Source organism: Kryptolebias marmoratus, linkage group LG10 (assembly GCF_001649575.2).
Source record: "Kryptolebias marmoratus isolate JLee-2015 linkage group LG10, ASM164957v2, whole genome shotgun sequence".
In the NCBI taxonomy this organism is placed as follows: domain Eukaryota; kingdom Metazoa; phylum Chordata; class Actinopteri; order Cyprinodontiformes; family Rivulidae; genus Kryptolebias; species Kryptolebias marmoratus.
In genome coordinates, this window is record NC_051439.1 from 809751 (window position 1) to 832452 (window position 22702).

At 38.0% G+C, this 22702-nt stretch overlaps 1 protein-coding gene across 8 annotated transcripts in view; it reads right to left on the reverse strand.

Annotated features, from left to right (window-relative positions):
• atrn (attractin) overlaps positions 1–22702 on the reverse strand; it is a 166652-nt gene that overhangs the window by 105246 nt on the left and 38704 nt on the right. For all 8 annotated transcript variants that reach the window (XM_037977666.1, XM_017435256.3, XM_037977668.1 and 5 more), the window contains exons 7-19: positions 21232–21322; positions 17545–17794; positions 17147–17330; positions 14083–14237; positions 11435–11519; positions 8278–8501; positions 7393–7514; positions 6261–6399; positions 5055–5236; positions 2883–3102; positions 2575–2760; positions 2150–2395; positions 799–936 (exon numbers count right to left, since the gene is read on the reverse strand). In XM_037977666.1, coding sequence (XP_037833594.1) covers positions 799–936; positions 2150–2395; positions 2575–2760; positions 2883–3102; positions 5055–5236; positions 6261–6399; positions 7393–7514; positions 8278–8501; positions 11435–11519; positions 14083–14237; positions 17147–17330; positions 17545–17794; positions 21232–21322 — 2222 coding nt within the window. The remainder of the gene's footprint in view (positions 1–798; positions 937–2149; positions 2396–2574; positions 2761–2882; positions 3103–5054; positions 5237–6260; positions 6400–7392; positions 7515–8277; positions 8502–11434; positions 11520–14082; positions 14238–17146; positions 17331–17544; positions 17795–21231; positions 21323–22702) is intronic.

Here is a 22702-nt window from a genome sequence, read left to right on the forward strand (position 1 = left end):
GGCTGGCCTGGGAACGCCTTGGGATTCCCCCGGAGGAGCTGGCCCAAGTGGCTGGGGAGAGGGAAGTCTGGGTCTCCCTGCTTAGGCTGCTGCCCCCGCGACCCGACCCCGGATAAGCGGAAGAGAATGGATGGATGGGTTTTCACGATACATGGAGCTGTGTGATATGGTCAAAACTCTACATTGGTCTAATCCATTCAAAAGAACTCATTACAGGACTGTTTTTTTTCCAGATACAATATTGCATATTTTACAAATACACATCATACAATGTTCCACTATTGTACCAAACATGTACACTACATTGACCACTTGAAACAACAGACTATTGACTTACTGTATGACTGTCTTTCACAATTAATTACAAAGGAGGTAAATCTTATATAGTGCCTAAAAGAAGTGTTGACCCCATTGAATGTTTTGTGCTTTTTTTTGCTGTTATAAATCAAATATGGTCAATAGAAACTGGCCTTTTAGACAAGGCAAAACAAAACAAGACAAATAAATGTGCTTCAATGTTAAATTTCTTTACTTATGATTTTTATCTTTTAATTGATTTATTTATTGCTTGTAAAAAGGCCAATTTATATTGATCATGATTGCTTTATAACAGTAATAAAAGCATAAACATCCAAGGGGGTTAGTACATTTTACAGGCACTGTACATTCCAGTGGAAAGCTTTGTGATGTAGTCAGGAATCAGGAAAATAGCTGACATTAAAAAAGAACTGTAAAATACTAAAAAGGAAGACCAAATAGTTGATTTAGAGTAGAACTGAATGATGCACAGATACTTACACTGACAGCTGCCCCCATTGGTTGGATCTCCATAGAAGCCAGAGACACAGCTCTCACAGTGTCCACCAGTTGTCAAGTCCTCACACTTCTCACACACACTCTCATTGACACACTGACTGTGGCCATTACACTGACAAGCTGCCAACAAAAAACAAAGCACATACTGCATGAACATCACAAATACCCTGAGTAGAATAGGATTAGAATAGTTTTTACAATGAATAGCCTCAGGGCCAAACAAGGATGAATTTATTAGTTCCTTTACAAATGCAGAAAACAATGTCCAGTTGGGTACCTGTACAAATACGGCATTGTGCGGTACGAATCTAACGTAAGAAACTGTAAAAAATCAGCCTGTTGTTTCAAGTTTGAATTTATCACATGCAGGTATGTCAAGATTCAGCTTTGTTGTGTGTTTCTTTTTGTATTTATTAGTATTTTTGTTTCTGGTTTCTTTTTGGGTTGGGTTTAGCGTCTCTTTTGTTGTCTTCATGTTTCATCTTCTCTGTGCCTCTGTCATCATTTCACTTCTTCTCAGTCTCTCTTGTCTGCCTGCCACGCCCATCTACACCTGCCTCAAGCTTTGTAATTGTCTCACTTGTGCCCACTTCTACTAATTTCCTCCTGTTCTTAAAACCTGGTCACATCCTCCACTAGTCGCTGGTCTGTTGTCGCTTGTACGCGCTGTCTAGTTGGTTCTCTTGTCTTGCCTCTTGTTCAGTTTTCTGGATTTTCTTATGTTTAGTTTATGCTGCCACATCAGCCATTTGTTTTGTGTTCTTTTAAAATTAATTAGTTTTTCTCCCTGATCATGATGAGTCTGTGCTCTGGGTTTGCCTCTCTTTCCGCCCAACCTTACAAGGTATTAAACTGACTAGTTGTGTAGCTGATGTGCCAAAGTGTCTAGTTTAAATAAAAATGCAAGAAAACAAAAAATAATTTAAGAAATCTGAATATTCTTTTTCCCCTAAATGTAAAAAATTTAAGTTATTTACAGCAGCAGTTTAAACATGAAACTGAATACTTGCAAAGAAAGATGAGACTTGGGATGCATACAAGTGCATACAACAGTTTTGTTCTGCCCTCAGAGCTAAAAGCACTCATGTTTGACAGAAGATTCAGTCGGTCCATCTATGCCATTTCTACTAATTTCCTTGAAGTTAAAATACCCAATCACACAACATTACATAAAGTAACAAAAATATATTATATTTATTTTCTACAGAAGAATTTATAGAAAACTAAACACAAACTGAGAAAAATATGCGCAGCAGAAACAGATGTATGGATAAGCTCAAAAAGAAGAACACACTTCTCAAGTCAAAGTAACCAACTCCTTGATCTACCATACCTGGACAGTGAATAAAGGACCAGTTGTATTTAGCTTCACTGGGACACATGCTGGAGTTAAGAGCAGGCTGGGAACTGGCAGGAAGACCAGGCAGGGTGGATGGAGCTGGGACTGACGTCTGGAAGGGTCCTCGGTAGGAACCCTCAATGCACTGGCCTTTGCCTGTGTTACTGGGCTCAGTGCACCAACCACAGCCTGGCTGGTCCAAGCACTGTCCACAGGTTCTGTAGCCAGAACAATTTTCAGCTGCACCAAAGCACAACAAAAATGTGACTTAAAAAAAATCTGCCAAATATGAGGTTCTTTAATTTAATTATAGCTAAACTTGACTTTTTTGTGTGTTTGCCAAAATAAGAACAATAGTAACTGTCATATAAAAACTGTAAAGCCAGATAAAACAAACACAGCAGAATGGGATCTCTTACGTGGACAAGTGCTCATGGTGTACCACTCCATGCACTGCCCAAAAGGGAAGGAGGCCACATAGGCATTGGAATCAACACACTGCTTCATGTTGCTGCACCACATGCACTCTGAGCTGCTGCTGGTGCACTCGCTGCAGGTGCTCCGCATGGCACACGGAGTCCGGCACTGCTTGGCACTGTGGTTGGCTGACATATATATAGATATGTATTAAAATACATACAAAGGTACACAAAAATATTTGGTTAGAACAATATATCTTGCTGTTCATTATTATGCCCATCTGAAATAAAGAATTCTTAAAGCTCACCAGGCCGTTCACACAAGCTGCCATTCACCGGGTTAATGCAGGTTTGTGCTTTCAGTCCACTGGACGCTGGCTCTGCCAAGTAGCCACAAAATCCAGCATCACTCGGCTCACCAGGCAGCCACTGAAGAGTGGTGTTCGTGAAGGGTGACATGTCCTCCCAGCACCAGTATGACACATTGATTTTCCTGAGCCCCACCCATGGAGTCACTATGGTCTTGTACTAATAATTAAAGGCAAAATACAGATTTTAGCAAATTTTTTCCAACATATTTTCTGTAGATCTATTTTTGTCACTCCAGCTGAAAAAGAAATGAGTTGTTCCAAGTACAGACTGTCAGCCTTTCACTTGACTTAGACAGAATGTTGCTGTTTACACCCAAGCTCATTGTAATAACTATTAAGAATTAACTCTCCTGTGGCCTTTGGGTGTAATTGACCCAAAGTTACAAGGGTTTTTCTTCCTCTCTTACGTGGACTTCAGGAGGGTTAAACACAAGAATTGACCTCTTTTTTGTTTTATTTTAGAAAACACATCTTTACCTTGGTTGTAAGCAAAAAAGGACCATTGCAAAAGCCTTAATTCATCTTAATTAGTATTGTGTAGTAATAAAAGGCAGATTTATTTTACTGAACCCAAAGGGCTTCAGAACAGAAGCTACAGTTTATTGCAGTGTCAAAAAGAACTCGAAGACAGACATATAACTATTGCACTTAGATTGAATTTCACTTTTTGGCTTGATTAATCCTATCAGAAACTCTCTGGAACAAAAAAAGTGCTAACTGTCAAGGTAACATGGTGGGAAGACTTCTGGTTTTCTTTACTTTGTGCCAGCATGGAGGTAAACTGAGCTTTTTTTTCAAAGCTTCTCCACGGCAAATGATGTTAAGTATTCAAGCAAATATGCCTGTGGCTTGAAAATTCAGACCGGCAAAAACAATCTACAAAACCTCCCTAGGAAGGTTTTCCAATTTCCACCTACCTTGAACAAAACATGTTTAGAAACATATTTTTGTCTTATTTACCTTTTACCTAACATGTTTGATATTATGGATATATGACATTACAGGGGCAGTCTGAAAGAGCAGGGTTTTTTTTTTTTTTGCCTGCCATGTTTAGATAAGGACTGATGTTTAAAAAGCAAAAAGTTAAACATTCACAAGACAGAATGTCTGATTGTCATTCCTGTGACAGCATTGTTCCCCAAATAATGCAGCAAATTGGCCACTTAAGGTAGTTGAGTTCAACTGTTGAAGACTAGTTGGAGAACAAAAATTAGAAGAAATTGAGAGAAAATGAATCAGTCTTTGGTTAAAGTCTCACTGAATTTTGAGTTATTGCAACAAGCAAATTGTGCAGCTTTGTTTTGCAGGACCAGTTGCAAAAAATACGACTTATTTTTGTGTGCACAACTTGCTCACATCATACCTGCCTTTCTTGGTTTTGTACCCACCTTGGCTGCTGTACCAACTGGAGTGCACTTTTGAAATGAAGACATGCAGATTTGGACCAGTTTTCTAATAGTTATTTATCATCGGTTTGGGTTTTAGATCTGGATTTTTTTTTTTTTTTTAATGTCTGCAACTATTTGGAGAAAATTTGTTGCATAACTTTCTGAACATGCATGGATTATTTCTCTTACTGTACTTTATTTCATATTATTTTAGAATAAAGCACTGGGATATTTTTTGACTGTACAAGATGTCATATACACTTAACCCATTTACCTTTTAGAAAGCACAGGTTTTTAAAAAAGAGACATGTACATTGTTTTGCTTACTCTCCCCCACATAAATGGATTAAAAGGTAAATAACAATAAATTTATTACAAACACACACACGCACACGCATCTTATTGTCCAAAAGCTTAAAGTGTTACAATCCTTTACTAATACTAACTGTATACACAATTTATAGTAGAAAAAACAGACAAGATTAAATATAGTTTGCTTAGGTTTCATTTTTGTGAGCCTGTATATAATCTCTTGTTTGACAGTCTTTCTACATCATTACTTGAATAAATAATATTTATTCTTTGCAGGCATGCTCTACCACTTTAGCATCAATACTCTGGGCAAACTTTGTAACATCAGCATCCTATTCGCTGTTAGCCAATCCCAGAAAAGAATATTAAATGTCTCTGATCAGATAATTATCACCCCACTCCTTCTTACCATCACATTCATGATCTGCAGCTCCTTCAGGACAAAGTCCACCTTCTTCTGTGTGGTGAGGGAGGCCAGAACAGCATTGTGATTCCTGCAGGCCAACTTGGCATTATCGTACGACTCATTGGTTGTGTTGAACTTCAGACAAGAGTTGCCAACTAAGTGCCAGGTTTCACCACACACATTCTCTGGAACAGTGAGAATAAGTTTTGGTACTGTAGCAACTAAAGGTACTGTCTCGGTTGATACCTACAAGGCAAACTAGGATCTACAGTACTTTGCAAAGACTTAAAATATCCCTCATTATTATCCACTGCCAAAAAGAAAAAAGGAGGGTCAGTATGTTTTTGCTCATGTCTGTGTTCATTTTTCTGTGTTAGCAAAATATCTAAAATTTACAGACACTGAACTAAAGTTTATTGTGGTAGCAGCTGACAGTCATCCCCAACACATACTTAATGTAGTAATTAATTGTGCAAACTCTCAAAATACCACATGACCAAAACAGATATTTAAAAAAAAAGGTTGACTGATTTCTCAAGATATATTAGACCACATTTGTGTATTCTTGTGGTCCCTGGTGGATTATTTGGCCAAATGTAGAAACAACAATCTTCTTACACAATATTTCCTCAAAACATGAGTCAGGTTTTTTTCCCCCTGATCATGGTTTGACTTGTGATCTTTTGTCAAAATTCTAGGCTGCACATGTTGTACAGTGGAGGAACCTGGCAGATCAACTTGGACTGGTACAGTTGACAATATTATATAACACAGACTTTGTGGATGACCAAAAAGTAACCTGTGAATTACTCTGAACTGCAAAAGTGATCTACTTTTCCTCTGCAACTCTAAAGCTGTCACTGAATGAGATATTTTCAAACCTAGGGGGCTCAAGGGAAAGAGTTGTGTAGACTTTTAGTTGAAATAGACTTCAAACACCCAAATACACAGTATGCCATCATGCACAAAATGAGGCTTGTCTTATGTTCCCTTAAGCAAACATTAAGCTCACCTGCATAACAATGTTTAACTAGCATACCATCGAAATTCCCTTATACAGCAAGTCCTGAATTTACAAAATAAACTCTTGCAAAAGTAAAAGATTCTGAAAAATTCTACATTTGTCTTCTTGTGTATTAAGTAATGAAATTGTGAAAATTAAATATGCTGACATTAAAGTATATTCAGTAATATTTCCAGTACACTCACCTGGCAGTGAGATGCACTCTTGGTTGCGAATATCCCACTGACAATTCTGGTCTACAGCACAGCTCTTGCAGCTGGTTTTTTTATTACAGACATATGAAGGGTTGTCCTTGGGGCAAACATCAAACTCCGCTATGGCTCCCTGAAAAACAAAAGCCAAAAAGTTTTAAAACTAAACAACATATGCTAACTTGCTACAGTAATAAATTTAAAAAAAAAATTTGTAGCTGACAACCATTTGTTCAAAAAAAAAATGTATTTTCTTAAATGCAACTCCAATTCTAAAACAGTTGAGACATTGTATAAAATGTGCAAAATGTCAATGAAAATAGAAAGTAATAATAGCAAATCTCATAATCCAATATTTTCTTAACAATGGAACATACAACTTTTATAGATGAGGATGTTCTTCCAATTGTTTAATTATGTATAAAAAAAATAAATCACAGGTTTTCACATTTTGGTCCTTCAAAATGTTCATACTTTAGACAGAGAAGCAGATAGTTTAAGAGAGGGGTAAAGGAAACCATTTACGTCAACAAAAAAAAAAAACTGGAAAGACTAAAGTGTCTGTGTGCATGCAAATGTCGTTGAAATACAAAAATCACAGCGCCAGCAGGTGACCTGGCATGGAAACTACAGTGGATTGAACAGGCACAGCATTACTGTCAAGTCAAGTCAAAGTCAAGACAAATTTATTTATATAGCACTTTTCAACAACAGGGCAGTACAAAGTGCTGTACAACATGCAAACATAAAAATACAGTCATAAAACACACACAACGATATCGAAAATATAGAGCTAAGCATATCTAAAACATGAGACACTAAATAAGACTAAGTCGTACTAAGTCACTGGTGGTGACTCTCTGCTCATCTTTATTTTGGAGATTCAGCCATTCTAAAATGTTCCTTTTAAACCCAGTCCTCTTACTGACCTGTTGCCAATTAACCTAATTAGTTGCAAAATGCTCCTCCAGCTGTTTCTTATGCATACCACTTACTTTTACAGCCTTTTGTTGCCACTGTCCCAACTCTTTTGAGGAGTGTTGTCATAAAATTTAAGACAGACATATTGTTACGACTTTTTGCATAAATTTACCTTGTTTGCAAACAGTAAAGTGATTTTATTTACCGTGGCAGCTGTACAGTTACTTCCCAGAGACAGACATTGGCCCGAACACCACTGGCAGCTGTTTGTATTTGCAGTGCAGCTGTAGCAGTCTGTATACTGGTCACACCTCTCATTATCAGCATCTGCAATGTTTGGAAGAACATTTTGTTTCCTTTGTAATCTTTACATACAAAATTAGAAATTAAGACCTCAAACAAAAAGGTCTTCAGACAGATGAAAGACTTCACACAATACTATCCTCACCTGGAATTTAATCAATCAATCAATCAATCAATCAATCAATCTCTCTTTCTTTCTTTCTTTCTCTCTCTCTGCGCCCAGGAACAGCAGATGCCACAATGTAGCCGCACCAGCACACTCACTAGAAAGTATCAATCGCACCCAGAGGAACACTGCAATTCTATTGGCTGGAACGGTGCTCAAATCTGCGACAAAGCAGAAAAAATCCACAAGCAGAGAGGTTTGCAAGCGCAGATCCTATCTATGAGAGAGAGAAGGTTTGCGTGCGAGGAGAAGATCTGAGCGCAAACACAAAGATTTCAGAGACAAAAGACAATATTTGTAAGAGAGCAAAAGTTTTGAGAGATAATGGCAGAATTCTCCTTCCATATTAGAGCACATCACAGCTAGTAAGTGTCTGAATTTCTTTTAACCATCTTATCTTTTTAGTTTTCTTTTGTAACTTTAAAGTAAAATGTTTGAAGCTGTTTTAATTTTCATTAAGGAAACTAGTGTCTCGTTGCACCCTTTTTCACAAACCTCACAGGTGACAAAAACAAATTATTTCTGGTAGTTCAAGCATCTTATTTGACATCCCTTTAGATTATTTTCAGAAATAAATGGCCTGTGTAACTGCAGCATTTTACTCAAGTTTACATCACCTACTTGATCTTGTGTTGCAGTAGGCTGGGAACTGCTGTTGTTCGAGACTGCCACTGCTGCTCTCCCAAGGCAGGCAGTCCCCCTGGGTGCTGTTCCAAATGCAGTGGATCCCAGGCCCTGCCTGACTGCAGGACTCAGGGCTGAAAAAGGCTGAGCAACTGGGCAAGGTGTACATCAGGATGTCACTCAGAAGCAGGCTGTTGAAGCCACCAAACAAGTACATCACACTGAGACAAAAAGAAAATGAAGGCATTAATCAAGACGACAACAAAGTGAATTAGGTGAAAAGATGAAAAGGAATAAGAATGAAAGACAAGCAATTTTTTTATCCCACAAATCTGTCTAGCTGTGCACAGTAAGATATAGAAAAACTTCTTCTTTCTTTGGCTTACACTTGCCCTTACTAATGAACCAAACATGACGGACTTAGAAGTTGAAAAACACAATCTGTACGTCCCCTGGACGTACTGAAGACTGATTGTGCAGTTGTGTTTTTTAGCAGCTGGCTGTGATCACCACAGGGTTGGGTGAAACACTGGTTCTGTCTCAGGTGTTGTGTCTAGGGGAATTTTTCCAGCCAGCTGCTCGGACACAAGGGGAGTTCCCAGCTTGCAATTTATAGAGAAACTTTTACTTTGTTTTTTTTAGAGCATTTAGAACCTTGTCAACAAGTGTAAAAAATTTTACTCTTAAAATTCTCATTTTGAGAATGAATACATTTTTTCCACAAAAGACATCTTGCTGAGCCCATGGATAAAGGAGAAGTGAATATGGCAATTTGGCAAAAACTAAATTAGAAACAAAAGTTTCCTTCACAAAATAATTCTATGACACGGCCACAAATACAAGTTTCTCTTTAAGCTGCCTCTGGCATTCATGAATTACTAATCGAGCAAGCCACAAAGATGTGAGCTTTGATTATAGAAGCCTGCATTATAGAACCAAAATAGACATGGGGTGCAACTTAATGACATTTTTCATTCTAAATTTTGTGGTTGGTTCAAAAAGCCAACTTTCATTTGTTGACTTTGCTGTCACTACCTCACTTGGCAGAAGACAGACAGCAGCAGGTTGACTTTAACTTCCTATGTTGCCTTAGTAGTCTAAGAAATTACACCAAGATGGCCAGAAGGCATGTCAGACCCGTGTTTTATGAAAGGGGCAAAAAACGAGTCTGAAGAAAATGCAGAAATTTTCTTGTAAATATGAATATTGTGCAGAATTTAAAATGTAATCATGTGAGAAGCAAGTCAGATTTCAAAGAAAGGCTAGAGTTCCAGAGTTCTTAGTCTTGCACATCAAATGTATGTCCTTTTATTTTACATGAAAAAAAAACTGCAACTAGACTGCTGCTGTAAGATTTGAAGCTATTATATGAGCAAAAAAAAGCACACACTTAAACCAGTCTGCAGCATGCAGTCAGGGGGGGAAAAAAGTACTATGGAAGCAGCAAGGGTGGACTTCCTTTTTCCACACACAGCTTTTCCATTTTGGCTTTGTTTTTGTTTAATTAAATGATAATATTGTGGATTCCGCTGCATGTTTCTGTCCACTATAAGTGAGATTTAAATAATTTGAGAATCTGGTAAAGACCAGCACATTTTTTTATGTCGTAACATGTAAAATCCTAGAACTGAAAGAGACCGAACTTTCTTTTTTCTCATATAATTCTAAATTTCCACTTGAACCTTAACTTAGTGATTTGCAAGAGGCTCATGAGCAGCACAATTAGTGTGTAACCAAAATTCAATTCTCAAACATACTAAAACACAAAGGTGTTATGGTAGAAGTTATTGTATTTTCTCGTTATGTCTTGAAAGTTTTTTCATAAATGAGTGACTAAGTCTTAATTGTCTATATTTAAAGTCCAGGCTGGCATTTATGTCTGCTTGTTTCTAATGTCAGTCCCTCTGATTTAACATTTTCTTCACATTTTGTAGACAGATATGTTCAAGACTGTCATCTTTTACATACTCCCTCTAAAATGTATTTTATCATACAATTAAACATTGTCTTTGCGATGTGAATTAATATTTACCCTATAAAGAAAGAGTGGTAAAAAAGGCACTGCTGTAAACAACAGCTTAGGCTTGTTACAATCCTAAATCTCATCAGTGTAACAAACAAACTCCTGATTGCTCCTGTGAGCATGTGATGGACTGACTCAAACACAGCTGGGGGTTCATGTTAATATTTGATGTACTCCCTGCAACAGAATGTATATTTTAATATGGCTTTCTGTCTCGCTCTGCCGCCAGTGCAGATGATACTTGATGAGTCATGGCTTGGCCATGCCCATCTTAATCTATCCAGAATGCTGACTAAATGTTAGAGATAAACAAGTGAATAATTTTTTCCTTTGATGCTTTTTGTTTAATTTTACATTTTTAGTTAGCTTTTAGATTATGTAATTAGTCTTGTCTGACAGTCTCCCTGCCAGCATTATAATTTAAGCGAATGCTATTGAATACTAAACAAACTCAGCTCAGAGTCTTGTGTAAAAAAATAAACGTGGTTCCCAAAGATTTTCTTCTGGGCCCCCCTATGGATTACAATAAAAGGTCAATTAGCTGTGACAGACACCTTGAATTGCGCTGATGTAGATGTACACCCAATAATTACTGGATGTACATCTACAATTCATTAACGTTTGAAATTACTTTCTAATAGTTTTAATAAAACTATCAGAGATGAGATACTTTGCAGATAAGCAAAGCTGACTAAAATAGTTAAGGTAATACCTCTGTCAATTGAATGGGGCTATACTAAGCCAGCCTGTGTTCCTTCAGAGTGGTTCAGGACACTTTTGTACTCTCAACTCTACCTCCACAGCAAAAAAAGTTTTAGTTCATAACAATGAACACTCATACTGAGCGATACGCCTTTGAAAATATATCTTTGTACAACAAAAAGATATTATATTATATTATATTACATTACATTACATTACATTACATTACATTACATTATATTATATTATATTATATATTTTATATTTTTCTTCAGACAAAAAGACTGAATTTAATATTCTGCAAATTAAGTATATACATTGTCTTTTGTCAGGGGTACAGTTTCACCATGCAATCATTTATATTTAACAAAATTGTTCTATTACCAGCTGCTAGTTCTGCTTCAAGTTAAACAATGTCTATTGGATCACCTGTTGCTGAAGACTGCAGAGTGTCCGAAGCGGTTGACATCAAGATAGAGGTTTGGTCGAGGTAACACTGTCCACTCATCGCATGCTAAAATGAGAAGATGGTCAAGAGGTCAGGGAGTTGACCTGCTCCAACACAATAAATCGCACATCATCTTCATTGTACAATTTTGTGGTTAGCAAGACCTGTAATAAGTCATCTCCCTGAGTCAATCAGAAGTGGGCAAAGTTTCCTGTGACTGTAATGTTGAGAGTCTTGCTGCAAGAGGAATTAAGCTGTTTGCGCACTCCATGAGAAGTCACAAAATCAGCTCTCATTCACGTGGTTGTGTGCTGAAAATTCAAAAGTTATTTTGTTCACATAGCAGCTTCATCTGCTGCTTCACAACACAAGGTCATGGCTGAATTATTTCGCACAAGGGTTTGTGCTAAGTATTGTGTCATTGGTCAATAGTTGTTGTGGCTGTGGAAAAGCCGGCCGGGTAGCTTTAATGTAGTTAATTTGCTTCTACTGCTCCACTGAGAAGTAACTGGCTGAGGCTGTTAGAAAATACAGCCATCTTTACAACTGTTCCAGCAAAACTTATATACCTATGAACTTAAAAAGACCATGGAGACACAGGTAGATACACGCCTCATTCTCTTCGTTCACTCATTATTGTGCATCATCAGATTTGCAAATGCCAAACAGCATGTACCGTCTCAGTCTGTTTAATAAACACGTTTGGTCAGGGTAAGCGAAGCAAAAACTGTACAAGCACAGGAGAGTTCTTTAGCCAGCAGAAAGAAATGCTGTAGGAGAAGGCAGGAGCTTCCAGAGAACTCTGATCCAAGTGTCTCGTGGACTATGAAAGGTGTGTGCAAAAACAAACGACTTGCAACCACGTGACCACAAACAGATTTTTTGATGTCTTATGGAGTATGCTGGTGCCTTAACAGTGATAGCAAGAAAATAGCAGTCTATTATGTGTGTTGACACTAAAAAATGACAAACATTTTCAGACAATGACTAGGATGAGTGGTACAGTTATTCTGAAAGCTGAATTAAGTAAATTATCTTTAAAATCTTTTTGTTGTTCTGAGAAAATAGGATGTACAGATTATATGACAAGAAAGTGTTACTGTGATATGTTAAAATGTCTCAGACATGGTTAAAACAGAGCCATTCTGTGTAAATGTGTCAACCCAAATTAGCTGATCCTGATTAAAAAAGCTGATCTTAATTAGGACTAGATTGGGTCCTACATAAAATCAAATATTCTAATTTGATTGATGTTTGACAGTTCAGAGTGAACTGATCAAGCCCCTTTCACAACAGATAAAGACTATGCTATAACATGAGGGGAAAGGAAAAGAAAGAAGAGAAATTAAAAAAACACAATCAGCCAGAATGTGGATGGCAAAAATCAAAATCAAAACTACAAACTAAATTAATTTCACAACCCTACTTTAAAACTGCATTTTGTACTTTAATTTTCATGTCTTTGTTTACATTTCATTTTGTGGTAAACTTTAAATGCACACAAATGACTATTAAAGATCAAATAAAATAGTTCATTATGACCTTTGGAGAAATATTTCTTGTTTTGGTTCATCAAAAAAGTCGAAAGATTATTCCAATTTAAAAAAGTTGTTAGTGGCAGACCTGTATATCATAACTTCAAAAATGCCTGCATCAATGTTTATCAGACAAGCAAAGCACTGAAGATAGTAATAGGTTTTTTGAGGTTTGTTTCTAAACAAGGCAACAGTGTGTGTAATTCTGGCAACAACAGAATACCATTGTGTCTGCTTCAACACAACAGTCACTGCACACCACACATCTCGCTCACTCTGTACAATGTAGTGCAAGTCATCTTGGTTTTTCAGAGGAGAGAAGGATGTCTGTGAGAGCTCCACATTTATGTGTAGTCAATGCCATCTGCTGTCACAAGGCAGTAATGCAAATGATACAGTCCACTGTCTTTCAAAGAAGGTATTTATTCCATCACAACCAAAGTTAGGACCAGGCATCCCATAAATTCTAGCCTTCAATTTAGTACAACTTGTTAGGCATAGGTGATTAGCTCTCAAATGTAATTACACAGCAATTATTAGAGATGCTGCTGCCAACATCAACCCTGCAGCTGAAGTGGGATGGGTGGGAGGTGGACTACATAGTTGAGACCCTTCGGTGATAAAATTAGATCAATGACAAGTGTCAGGAAAGAGACAAAGGTCAGAGCCCAGAGGGTGAAGATAAAAAGTGTTAAGCTCCTAAAGACTGGCTTCAAACAAAACAAATACTCTTTATGGTATTTGGCATGTTCCAATATAAGAATCTTGTTAAACTTGTAGCAAACATACTGGGCATATTAATACCACAATCCCTCTATGTATGTTCTTGCCTCATTAATCATTAATCATTGTGTCTCTGTTTACTTGTATGCAAAAAAAGAAGCCTAACGGTAATTTAGTAATATCTACGATTCGAAGAGTGGAAAAATATTATAATTATGACTTTTTTTGTTAGTTTGATCTAGGATTTTAAAAAATGCTAGCAATGAACTCAAATATTAGCACTGACACATGAAATATGCAATGAAAGAAAACAGACTACGTTTACTCAGCAGGGTTGATGCCGGAGTGTGTGTGTTTGTGTGCGTACTGACCCAAACTGTAAGCCAAGAAGTCAGAGGAGAAACACTTGGCACCATGGCTCATAGATGTGTCATTGTGCGTGTTTCCTCCAAACACCAACATTGTTCCACTCACTATCACCGCCGTGTGAAGGTAACGAAAGAAGCCGCTGTCTCTCAGAATGGTCCTGTACAAAACACAGTGACACAATTGTAAGCAGTGCAGCTGCTAAACATTTATAAATGTTTACAGCTTTTTAAAAAGTGGTCAATAAACCTGTCTATCTCTAAACAGAACCATTTCCGGATTTGGAAAAGATTTGACCTTTCATTCTGAGGGTAACACATTTTAATTTTCAAAATGTTAGAACTACTCATTAAATCAAGGAACACCTTGTCTTATCCTAATTTTAGCATTAATAGAACAACAATGGAATATATGGTGTTTAAAAAGATATAGAGGTAAAAAAGAGAAATAGTTACATTTTCAGTCTATAAATTTGGTGGAATCCATTTAGTCTACACTGATGAATATTTAGTATTAGCTGGTCAGATTTTTTTTTTTTTAAACGCCTCGTGTTTAAAAGACATTTTTCTCTAGAATTTTTAATAATTGTGGCAAATGCACTATAATTATAGCACATGTTCAGCCAGAGTATATATGAACACAATTAGTTTTAAACAAGAATATGAAATATGTAATAGTCCTGAATCTTGACGTGATTGCGAACATTAGGACTTGATGAACATGATAAAGTATTGTTCTTATAACATGCTGAGAACGTCTGTGTTCAGATAAGCATTCTAATTGTGATTTAAGGAACAGTTTGTTGTTGAGATGACATTCTTTGAACCATATTCATTTTTTAAACCATGGATCTGGTCAGCTGGTCTCTCAACGCAATTGATCAAATTTTCTTGACGGGAGGACAGAACTTGGGAGAGCTCTGACTTACCTTGAGGGGACATTTTTTGCTGGATACACAATGAATTCCTGGATAATTTTTTGTCTGACAATTTTTGTCTTTGGAAGATCTTGACATATTTGGGTTTTGATAACAGGATTTCTGCTGTTTGGATTAAGCCGTTACCCGACTTATCGTCAAATTCGTTTGATGGGTTCGGCAGTCAACAATCAAACTGTGTGGTTATGGGAGCTGAATCGCAAGTTGGACTGAATTGCGGTTCTGGAACTCAAAATATGGTTACATCTTGAGGAAGTTGCTTGCTCGAATCAGGCGGAATGGTCCAGGAATTTGGCTGTTTGGATTCGCCATTGAGAAGTATTAACAAGACTTTTAAGACAGGCAAAAATAAGTCTGCCTGAACCAAAACAATTACTGTTTGTTTGCGAATTTGGCTCCCCTAGGCTGACCTTGGTCAGCTATCTTGAAATTTCTCCTCGGAATTTTATGTAAACAAGATGCTCTGCTCCCTCTGCCTGAGGACATCTGTGGATCTGCTTGGGCTGGCTGATAACCATTCCATCAAAGACAATGGCCTCTGTGACGTGATTCATGGACTTCTCTGCAAACACACATATACACACACTCATACAACATGCACCACATCGTCTTCCACTGCCTCTACACACACACTCACACACATATGCATACTTTCCTCTGTTTCTGAGTCATCTCGCTCACTCAAACGCCCTCCTTCCCTCCATCTCATCTTAGTTAGTAATTCTTACATCGGCTGTCTAGCGGGCCTGGGGTACTTTTAGAAAGTTTGGTACCGATAGTTTTAGCATTGTCATGTTTTAGCTTATTTAGCCTTCCTGTACATTTAGTTTAGTTTAGTTTATCTTAGCTCATACTTTAGATATTGTTAGATTGTTAGATTCCTAATTGTTGTTTAGTTCAGCTTTAACTTTATCATGATTTTATTTAGATTATTTTAGCTACTATTTTGATTGTCTTAGCTCATGTTTAGATTTGATTTAATTTGGATTATTTTAGCTACTAATTTGACTGTCTCAGCTCATGCTTAGATTTGTCTGGTTTTGTGATTTTATTTAGATTATCCTATATATCATTTAGATTATACACGATTAATTTAGATTATACATGATTGATGTGTTTTTCTTTTTTTTTGTGTTTTATTATGTACCTGCTGTATTAGGTCATATTCAGACCTGACACATTTAGTCCACTTTAATCGAAGCAGAGTTCGTTTCCAGCGTTGGTCCGGACTTTTTGTGCAGGTGTGAATACAGTCATCCGAACTCCGGTGCAGTTCAAACAACCGGACCGAGACCCGTTTTTTGAGGTGGTCTCGGTCCGCTTCCAAATGAACTCTGGTGCGGTTCGCTTCTGGTGTGAATACAGACCGGACTTGAACCGAACTAACTACGTAAAGCATGCGCCTTTTTGAACTTCACGGGCCACCATCGCTAAGCATCATTGGACAAATAGCATTATTGCTGCTAATGCTAACACCATCTCTGCATGTACACTGCTCTTGAATTTCAAAATGGTACTGTAATTGTACCAACAGAACGAATGTGCACATAACAAATACAGCACGCAGGACTTCCATCTTTATTTCCGGGTCTGTGCTCCAACCGCTGCCCCCGTCTTTCTGTCCAATGGGAGCAAAGACCGTCACCCATGTGGCTTTGTTTATAAATTATAGTCCGCTTACATAAAAGCATAATGTGAATGCAAACCGCACCAAACTAAAAAAATAAAGTCCACTTTTGGTCCGGACCAAACAAGCGAACCAAAGGACTTTCCTGGTGTGAATACACCCTTAGGTTCTGTTTTCGTTTCTGTTGTAAAGCGCTTTGGATTGTCTTGTTGCTGAAAAGTGCTATATAAATAAATCTCACTTCACTACTGTATAACTTCATTGACAGAAATATCAAAAACTGTTGGAAATTTAAAAAAAAAAAACATTAGCAAACAAAGAACTTTCTATGAAGAGCTCTGACTTTTTTGAATAATATACAGTATCTCATGAGAAAAAGGCACTTTCTCAACATATTACACCATTAAACTGCATTGTGTATTAACACTTTTCCCTCTACGTCACTAAAAAAATCTTAATGAACTAGCACCATCACTGTAATACACCTAATAAAAGAACAACTCACCATTTTTTCTTCTCTACATCAAACTTGTAAAGGTCTCCCGCTAGACCGTACTTATTAGCACTAAAGGCCTTGTACCCTCCGTGGATGTAGATAGCTCTGGTGCTTGCGTCAAACACACTGCTGTGGCCATATCCACCTTGAACCAGTGCACCATCTGTGCTCACAACACTCCATGTGTTCAGTGCTGAAAGATCACATTAAAGATTTACTGAGCAACTGAATGATTTTCACAAGATAATGACATACCACAGAAGTGAGAGACACAAAATAAGTAACAACTACAATAGGACTGAAAGTATTTTTGAGTGCTGATTTAGGTTTAAGCCTTCTTAGGATTCTAATGGCAATTACTGTCATTTTTTTTTTCTTCTACAACATCAACAGGATCATCCGCTCACCAAAATTGTATTCCTGCACCTTGCTGATGTAACCATACATAGGACAGTGTCCAAACAGAACAAGCATAACAGGACTGTCCCCCTCCTTAGTGGAAGGGATGATGTGGGCTGAGTGTCCCACCACAGCAAACTGATTCTTGATCCGAGGGCTGAGGAGGACCCACGTTTGGTTCTGGATGTGAAAAACCCACAGCTGGCTAGACACGTTTCCAGTAGAATCAATCTTTCCTCCATACATGAAGATTTTCCCCTAGAAAAGAGAGAAATAAACAGATGTCAAAACAAAAAATTAAATATCTAATCTGGTTCCATTTAGACTATTATGCTCATGCAAAACAGACATTCCACTGCCTAATCCAGTAACCATACATAACTGCCAGGAGAGCAGACACCTACATCTTATGCTGAAGATCACAATATGATAGAGTTACTAGAGCAAAGTCGGCAGCAAATATAGATACAGCTGATGAATATGTATTTAGTGTTTGTGCTAAAAATACCAAAACTGCTTTCACAATAAATAAATTGTAAACACAGCTCTGGTACATATAGCCATGGCAAAAAGTAAGTCTGCATTCTTTCAAATCCATCAATATCTGTCAGCTGCCACTGGAGTCCTACCAGCTAATAAGGCTTGAAAGAACTACTTTAGATTAACAGCCTCCCTCACCCAAGGTGTCCGGAAGCACCAACAAACTTGCTCCACAGTTAAAAGCAGCTACAGAACATGACCCACTGGGATGCAGTTGAAGTTGTGCTGAAGGTGGGAATTAAAGATTCTCCTGATGTGTTTTTCTGCTAGGCATTCCCAGAAAACCTTCACAACATATTTAGGTCTACCAGCTCTGTCTGGCATCATCGCCTGCCATCTGATCCAACTCACCAAAAGGTAGTGATCAGCTGACAGCTCCATTCCTCTCTTCACTCGTGTCCAAAATATACAGCGACAGATCCGATGACATGACTACAAAGTCTATCATTAATCTTTGGCCAAGGGGGTCCTGATACCTTGTGCACTTATGAACACCCTTATGTTCAAACATGGTGTTCGTTATGGACAAACTGTGAGTAGCACAGAAGTTCAATGACGGAATACTACTCGTGTTCAGATCAGAGAGGCCATTTCTCCCAATAACCCCCCTCCAGGTTCTACTGTCACTACCCACGCGGGTACTGTAGTCCCCTAGCAGAATGATGGAGTCCCTAAACCTCCAAAGCACATGGGCCAAGCCATGGGGCTATAAGTAAGACCACACCAGCCCTGTACCTCTCAACAAGTAAAATAAGGTCCAGCTTCTCTCAAGGAAAATGGTTGAGATGAGCTCAACTATATCTAGTTGGAACTGCTCAACCTCATGCACAAAAAAATATGTAACTCATGTACAGTAAGTGTTGTCTAACATTATAGGATGAGAGGGGATGGGCAGCAGTCTTTCGCTTTAATCCCACCTTTATGTCTGACCATTTATTATTTTGTTACTTCTGTGGATGTGCACTGCTCTGAAAACCACAACTTCACACACACGGTTACTCCTCTTTGTGCCAGAAGACAGTGTGCCAAACACAGTTTTATGTCCCACTTCCTTATTTAGGAATTTCTCTGATTCAAATTAGATGAAAATCCTAATATTCATGGATCTAGACATTATTTTTGATCACAATTATCACACAAGCAGGACAAATTTTTTGCATATGTAAAAGTGCACAGAAACATGCATGCTCACAGTTTCACACATCTGAATATTTCTGTGTAAAATTTTGTTGGTATGACAACTTTCGGTATGAAAATTGAACACTGATTCATGTGGCCACTGCCAGTTCTTAAAGACAAATACAAATTCTGATGAATGGCAACACATTGTATATTAGGGCATGTTTTTTATTATTCATGAAAAGACAAAGTGCAGAAGCAGTGAGTGACAAACTAAAGCCAGAATTTCCACAGTGCAATGCATTATCAACTAACACCACTAAACATACAGAATGTTTCAAGCTGAAGTGCTCTGTACCAACCCTAAAATATTTGTTTATTTATTTATTTTCTCATCAGAAAAGGCTGGCCTCTGAAGGAACCGATTGCCAGACAAACTTTTCTGCCATTGAGATTCTGGGTTGTATTTCTCCAGATATTTCTCAATATCAAAAATTATTTGCCTACTTGTTTAAGTTTTTGATATGAACCAGTGCTACAACTAAACAAGAGAGAAGAACTGTCAATAAAAGAAAAGCTGGTACAAGAACTTGAATGTCCTAGCAGGAAGCGAGTGCGCATAAAAATGTGTTTTTTCAGGGGCTTCAAACTTTAACAGTTTCTAGAAAAATTCCCAGATGCCATGATATAGAGCAGGGGTAGGCAACCTGGAGAGCCACTATCTTGCATGTTTTACTTGTTTCTCTGCTCCAACACACCTGATTTGAATCAGCGTGTCATTAACAGGTTTCTTTCCAGGTCTGTCTCCTCAACAAAAACTTCCCAGTCTGTGGCCTCAAACAGTTCTGCAGGGCTGAGGTGGAATTCTCAGTCCGCACTTTCACTGTTTTTAAAGATATTCTTTGTCTGCAGCTGAGAGATTTATATGCTGGGATTAGCACCAGAGACAGTTGATCAGAAAGTCCCAGATGTGACAGAGGGCAAGCTTTGTAGGCATGTGAGATGTTGAAGTAAACACGATCTACTATCTTCTCTTCAGGGGAAGTTTATGTACTTGTGAAATCTGGGCAGGACAGTCTTCAGGTTAGTATGATAAAAGCCCCTACTGCTATAACCACACTGTCTGACTGTGATGATAAATGCTGGCTAATGGCCTGGTATAACTTCTCCAGCGATTGCCTAGCATTACCTCAGGTGGAATGTAAACTCCCTCAGTAAGTAGAACAGTCTGCACTGTAAAAAAAGCTGCTGCCAAAACTACAAGAGAGTCAGGTCGCTGCGTCTCTCCACACCAGTGGAGTAGCTCAGGTAGGGGGTTTGTCCTGTAATCGGAGGGTTGCTGGTTTGAGCCCCCGCTCCAGCTGTCTCAGCAGTTGTGTCCTTGGGCAAGACACTTCACCCGCCTTGCCTACTGGTGGTGGTCAGAGGGCTCGGTGGCGCCGGTGTGATGGCAGCCTCATTTCTGTCAGTCCGCCCCAGGGCAGCTGTGGCTACAATGTAGCTTACCGCCATCAGTGTGTGGATGAATGGATGAATGATTGTAGTGTAAAGTGCTTTGGGGTCCTTGGACCAGATAAAGCGCTAAATAATTTACACCACCATCTTAGATCACCTTGGATATATTATATATGTTTTAAAGAAGTAAACAAAAATGAATGCTGTGGTTATGAGGTTTTAAAAAGGCTGGGTTTCTTGTGATGGACACAATCTCATGAATGACGTCAATCAACGGCCTGTAGTCTGCTGACGTCAAATCTTTAGCACTTAACTAAACTTGGAACCTCAGCTGATGGAAACCCAATGGAAAAACTCTGAACCCACACCAGGCTTACCCAAGTAGGACCGAGCTAAGCCAATAAGAAAGGGCCACAAGATCTTTAAGTATATCAAGAACAAAGCCTCCGATGACAATGAATTGCTAAGTGAATGTCTTAGAAAGCAGAAACCCATAAAAACTATGTGTGTATGTGTGTGTGTGTGTGTGTGTGTGGGGGGGGTTAATGTACACCTAAAGACTTTATCAGCCCTTCAAATACCTCATGCAGAGCTAATGAGTGGCCATATCGGGGTGTGACGGTGTTGACGGAGGGGTCAAGGGTCAGCCAGGTTTTGTTGGAGAGGTTGTACCTATGGAAGAAGAAAGAAAGAGAAAAGGTGTGATGAGTATGACAGCAAAGTAACTGAATGATTAGTTTTCCTGCTTTCTAATTTACTGTATCTACAGTAGATGTGCATTTATCTCTATATGTTTACTCTGACCCTACTAACTCTTTGTGAAGCAATGGGACTGGATCTAAGAGCAACAAGGTAAGACGCACAGGTTTTATCAGTTGTATCTGCAAGGGACACATTTCATCCCACACTGTAAATTAAAAAAGTAAAAATATGTCAAACATAAAGCTTAAATGCCTGAAATCAAGTATTGCAACAGTGTGCAGTTTATATATTTTATAAATATCGCATTTTATAAAAATGTTAATCTATTGTATCAGTTGTCAGAAGGTTGTTATTACTAATAGCTTAAGTTTTCTTTCTTTTTCTGTTTTCTCAGCTATCCTGTTAGAATAATTGACAAAATTTTATTTAATTTATGATGAAATGTGGTCTCTGCTTTTATTGACAATGAGGAACAGACCTGCTATAAATGTCGTCTGGTACTAAGATCTTCCTTATTGTCTCATTTATGCTGATGTTTGGATGTGGAACATTAAAGAGCTCCGATCTGGATACTGAAAGTCTGTTTTGCGGACAGTTTGGATCCAGAATACTTTCTTTGTGATATTTGATTACAAAGATGTTTGTGTTTTATATTCTGCAGAGTGGTGGAATGAACAATTTATTGTAATTTATATATGTAATAATAGCAAATAAAAGACATAATATTAAAGCAGAGAACATACTGAAATAACTGTAATACTTAATTTGGAAGTGTCTGTATTAGAACTGTCATGTACATCAACTCATTCTTTGCACTGTGAACAGGCCTGCTGAAGGAGTAACTTCTTATACTTCTTAATAAAAAATATTGGTGCCCAAAAAAGTTCTGAAATATCAAAGTACAATTCCCGCAGATGCCACAACCAAACAAACTGCAATTGCTCATGGGGGCATTAGCAAGCGTGATGCAGTTAAGACATGTCTGTCAGAACTCCTGCACATTTGTATAAAATTTAATAATTAAAGGACATATAAGAGTCCAAATTGTCTTGCAAGTGCTTTGGTGGTTCTATAACTACATGGCAGCAAATTAAAAAAAAATACAAATACTAGGCTTCCTCTTCTACTAGGCCAAGCACTGCCTCGAGCAAGAGCTCCAAATGCACTGGCCAATCATCATGGGAGACCGCAGCAAAGGTTAGCATGGATCTTGAACTGATTAAATCAGAAGTCCTGGCCTCTATAAAAAACAAAATCTCTTGAAGATTTGTGTTAGAGAAGAATTAAAGAAGGCACTGGCAGATGAGTTTGAAGAACTGAAAAGGGAAATAAAGAAAGCGAGAACAGAGA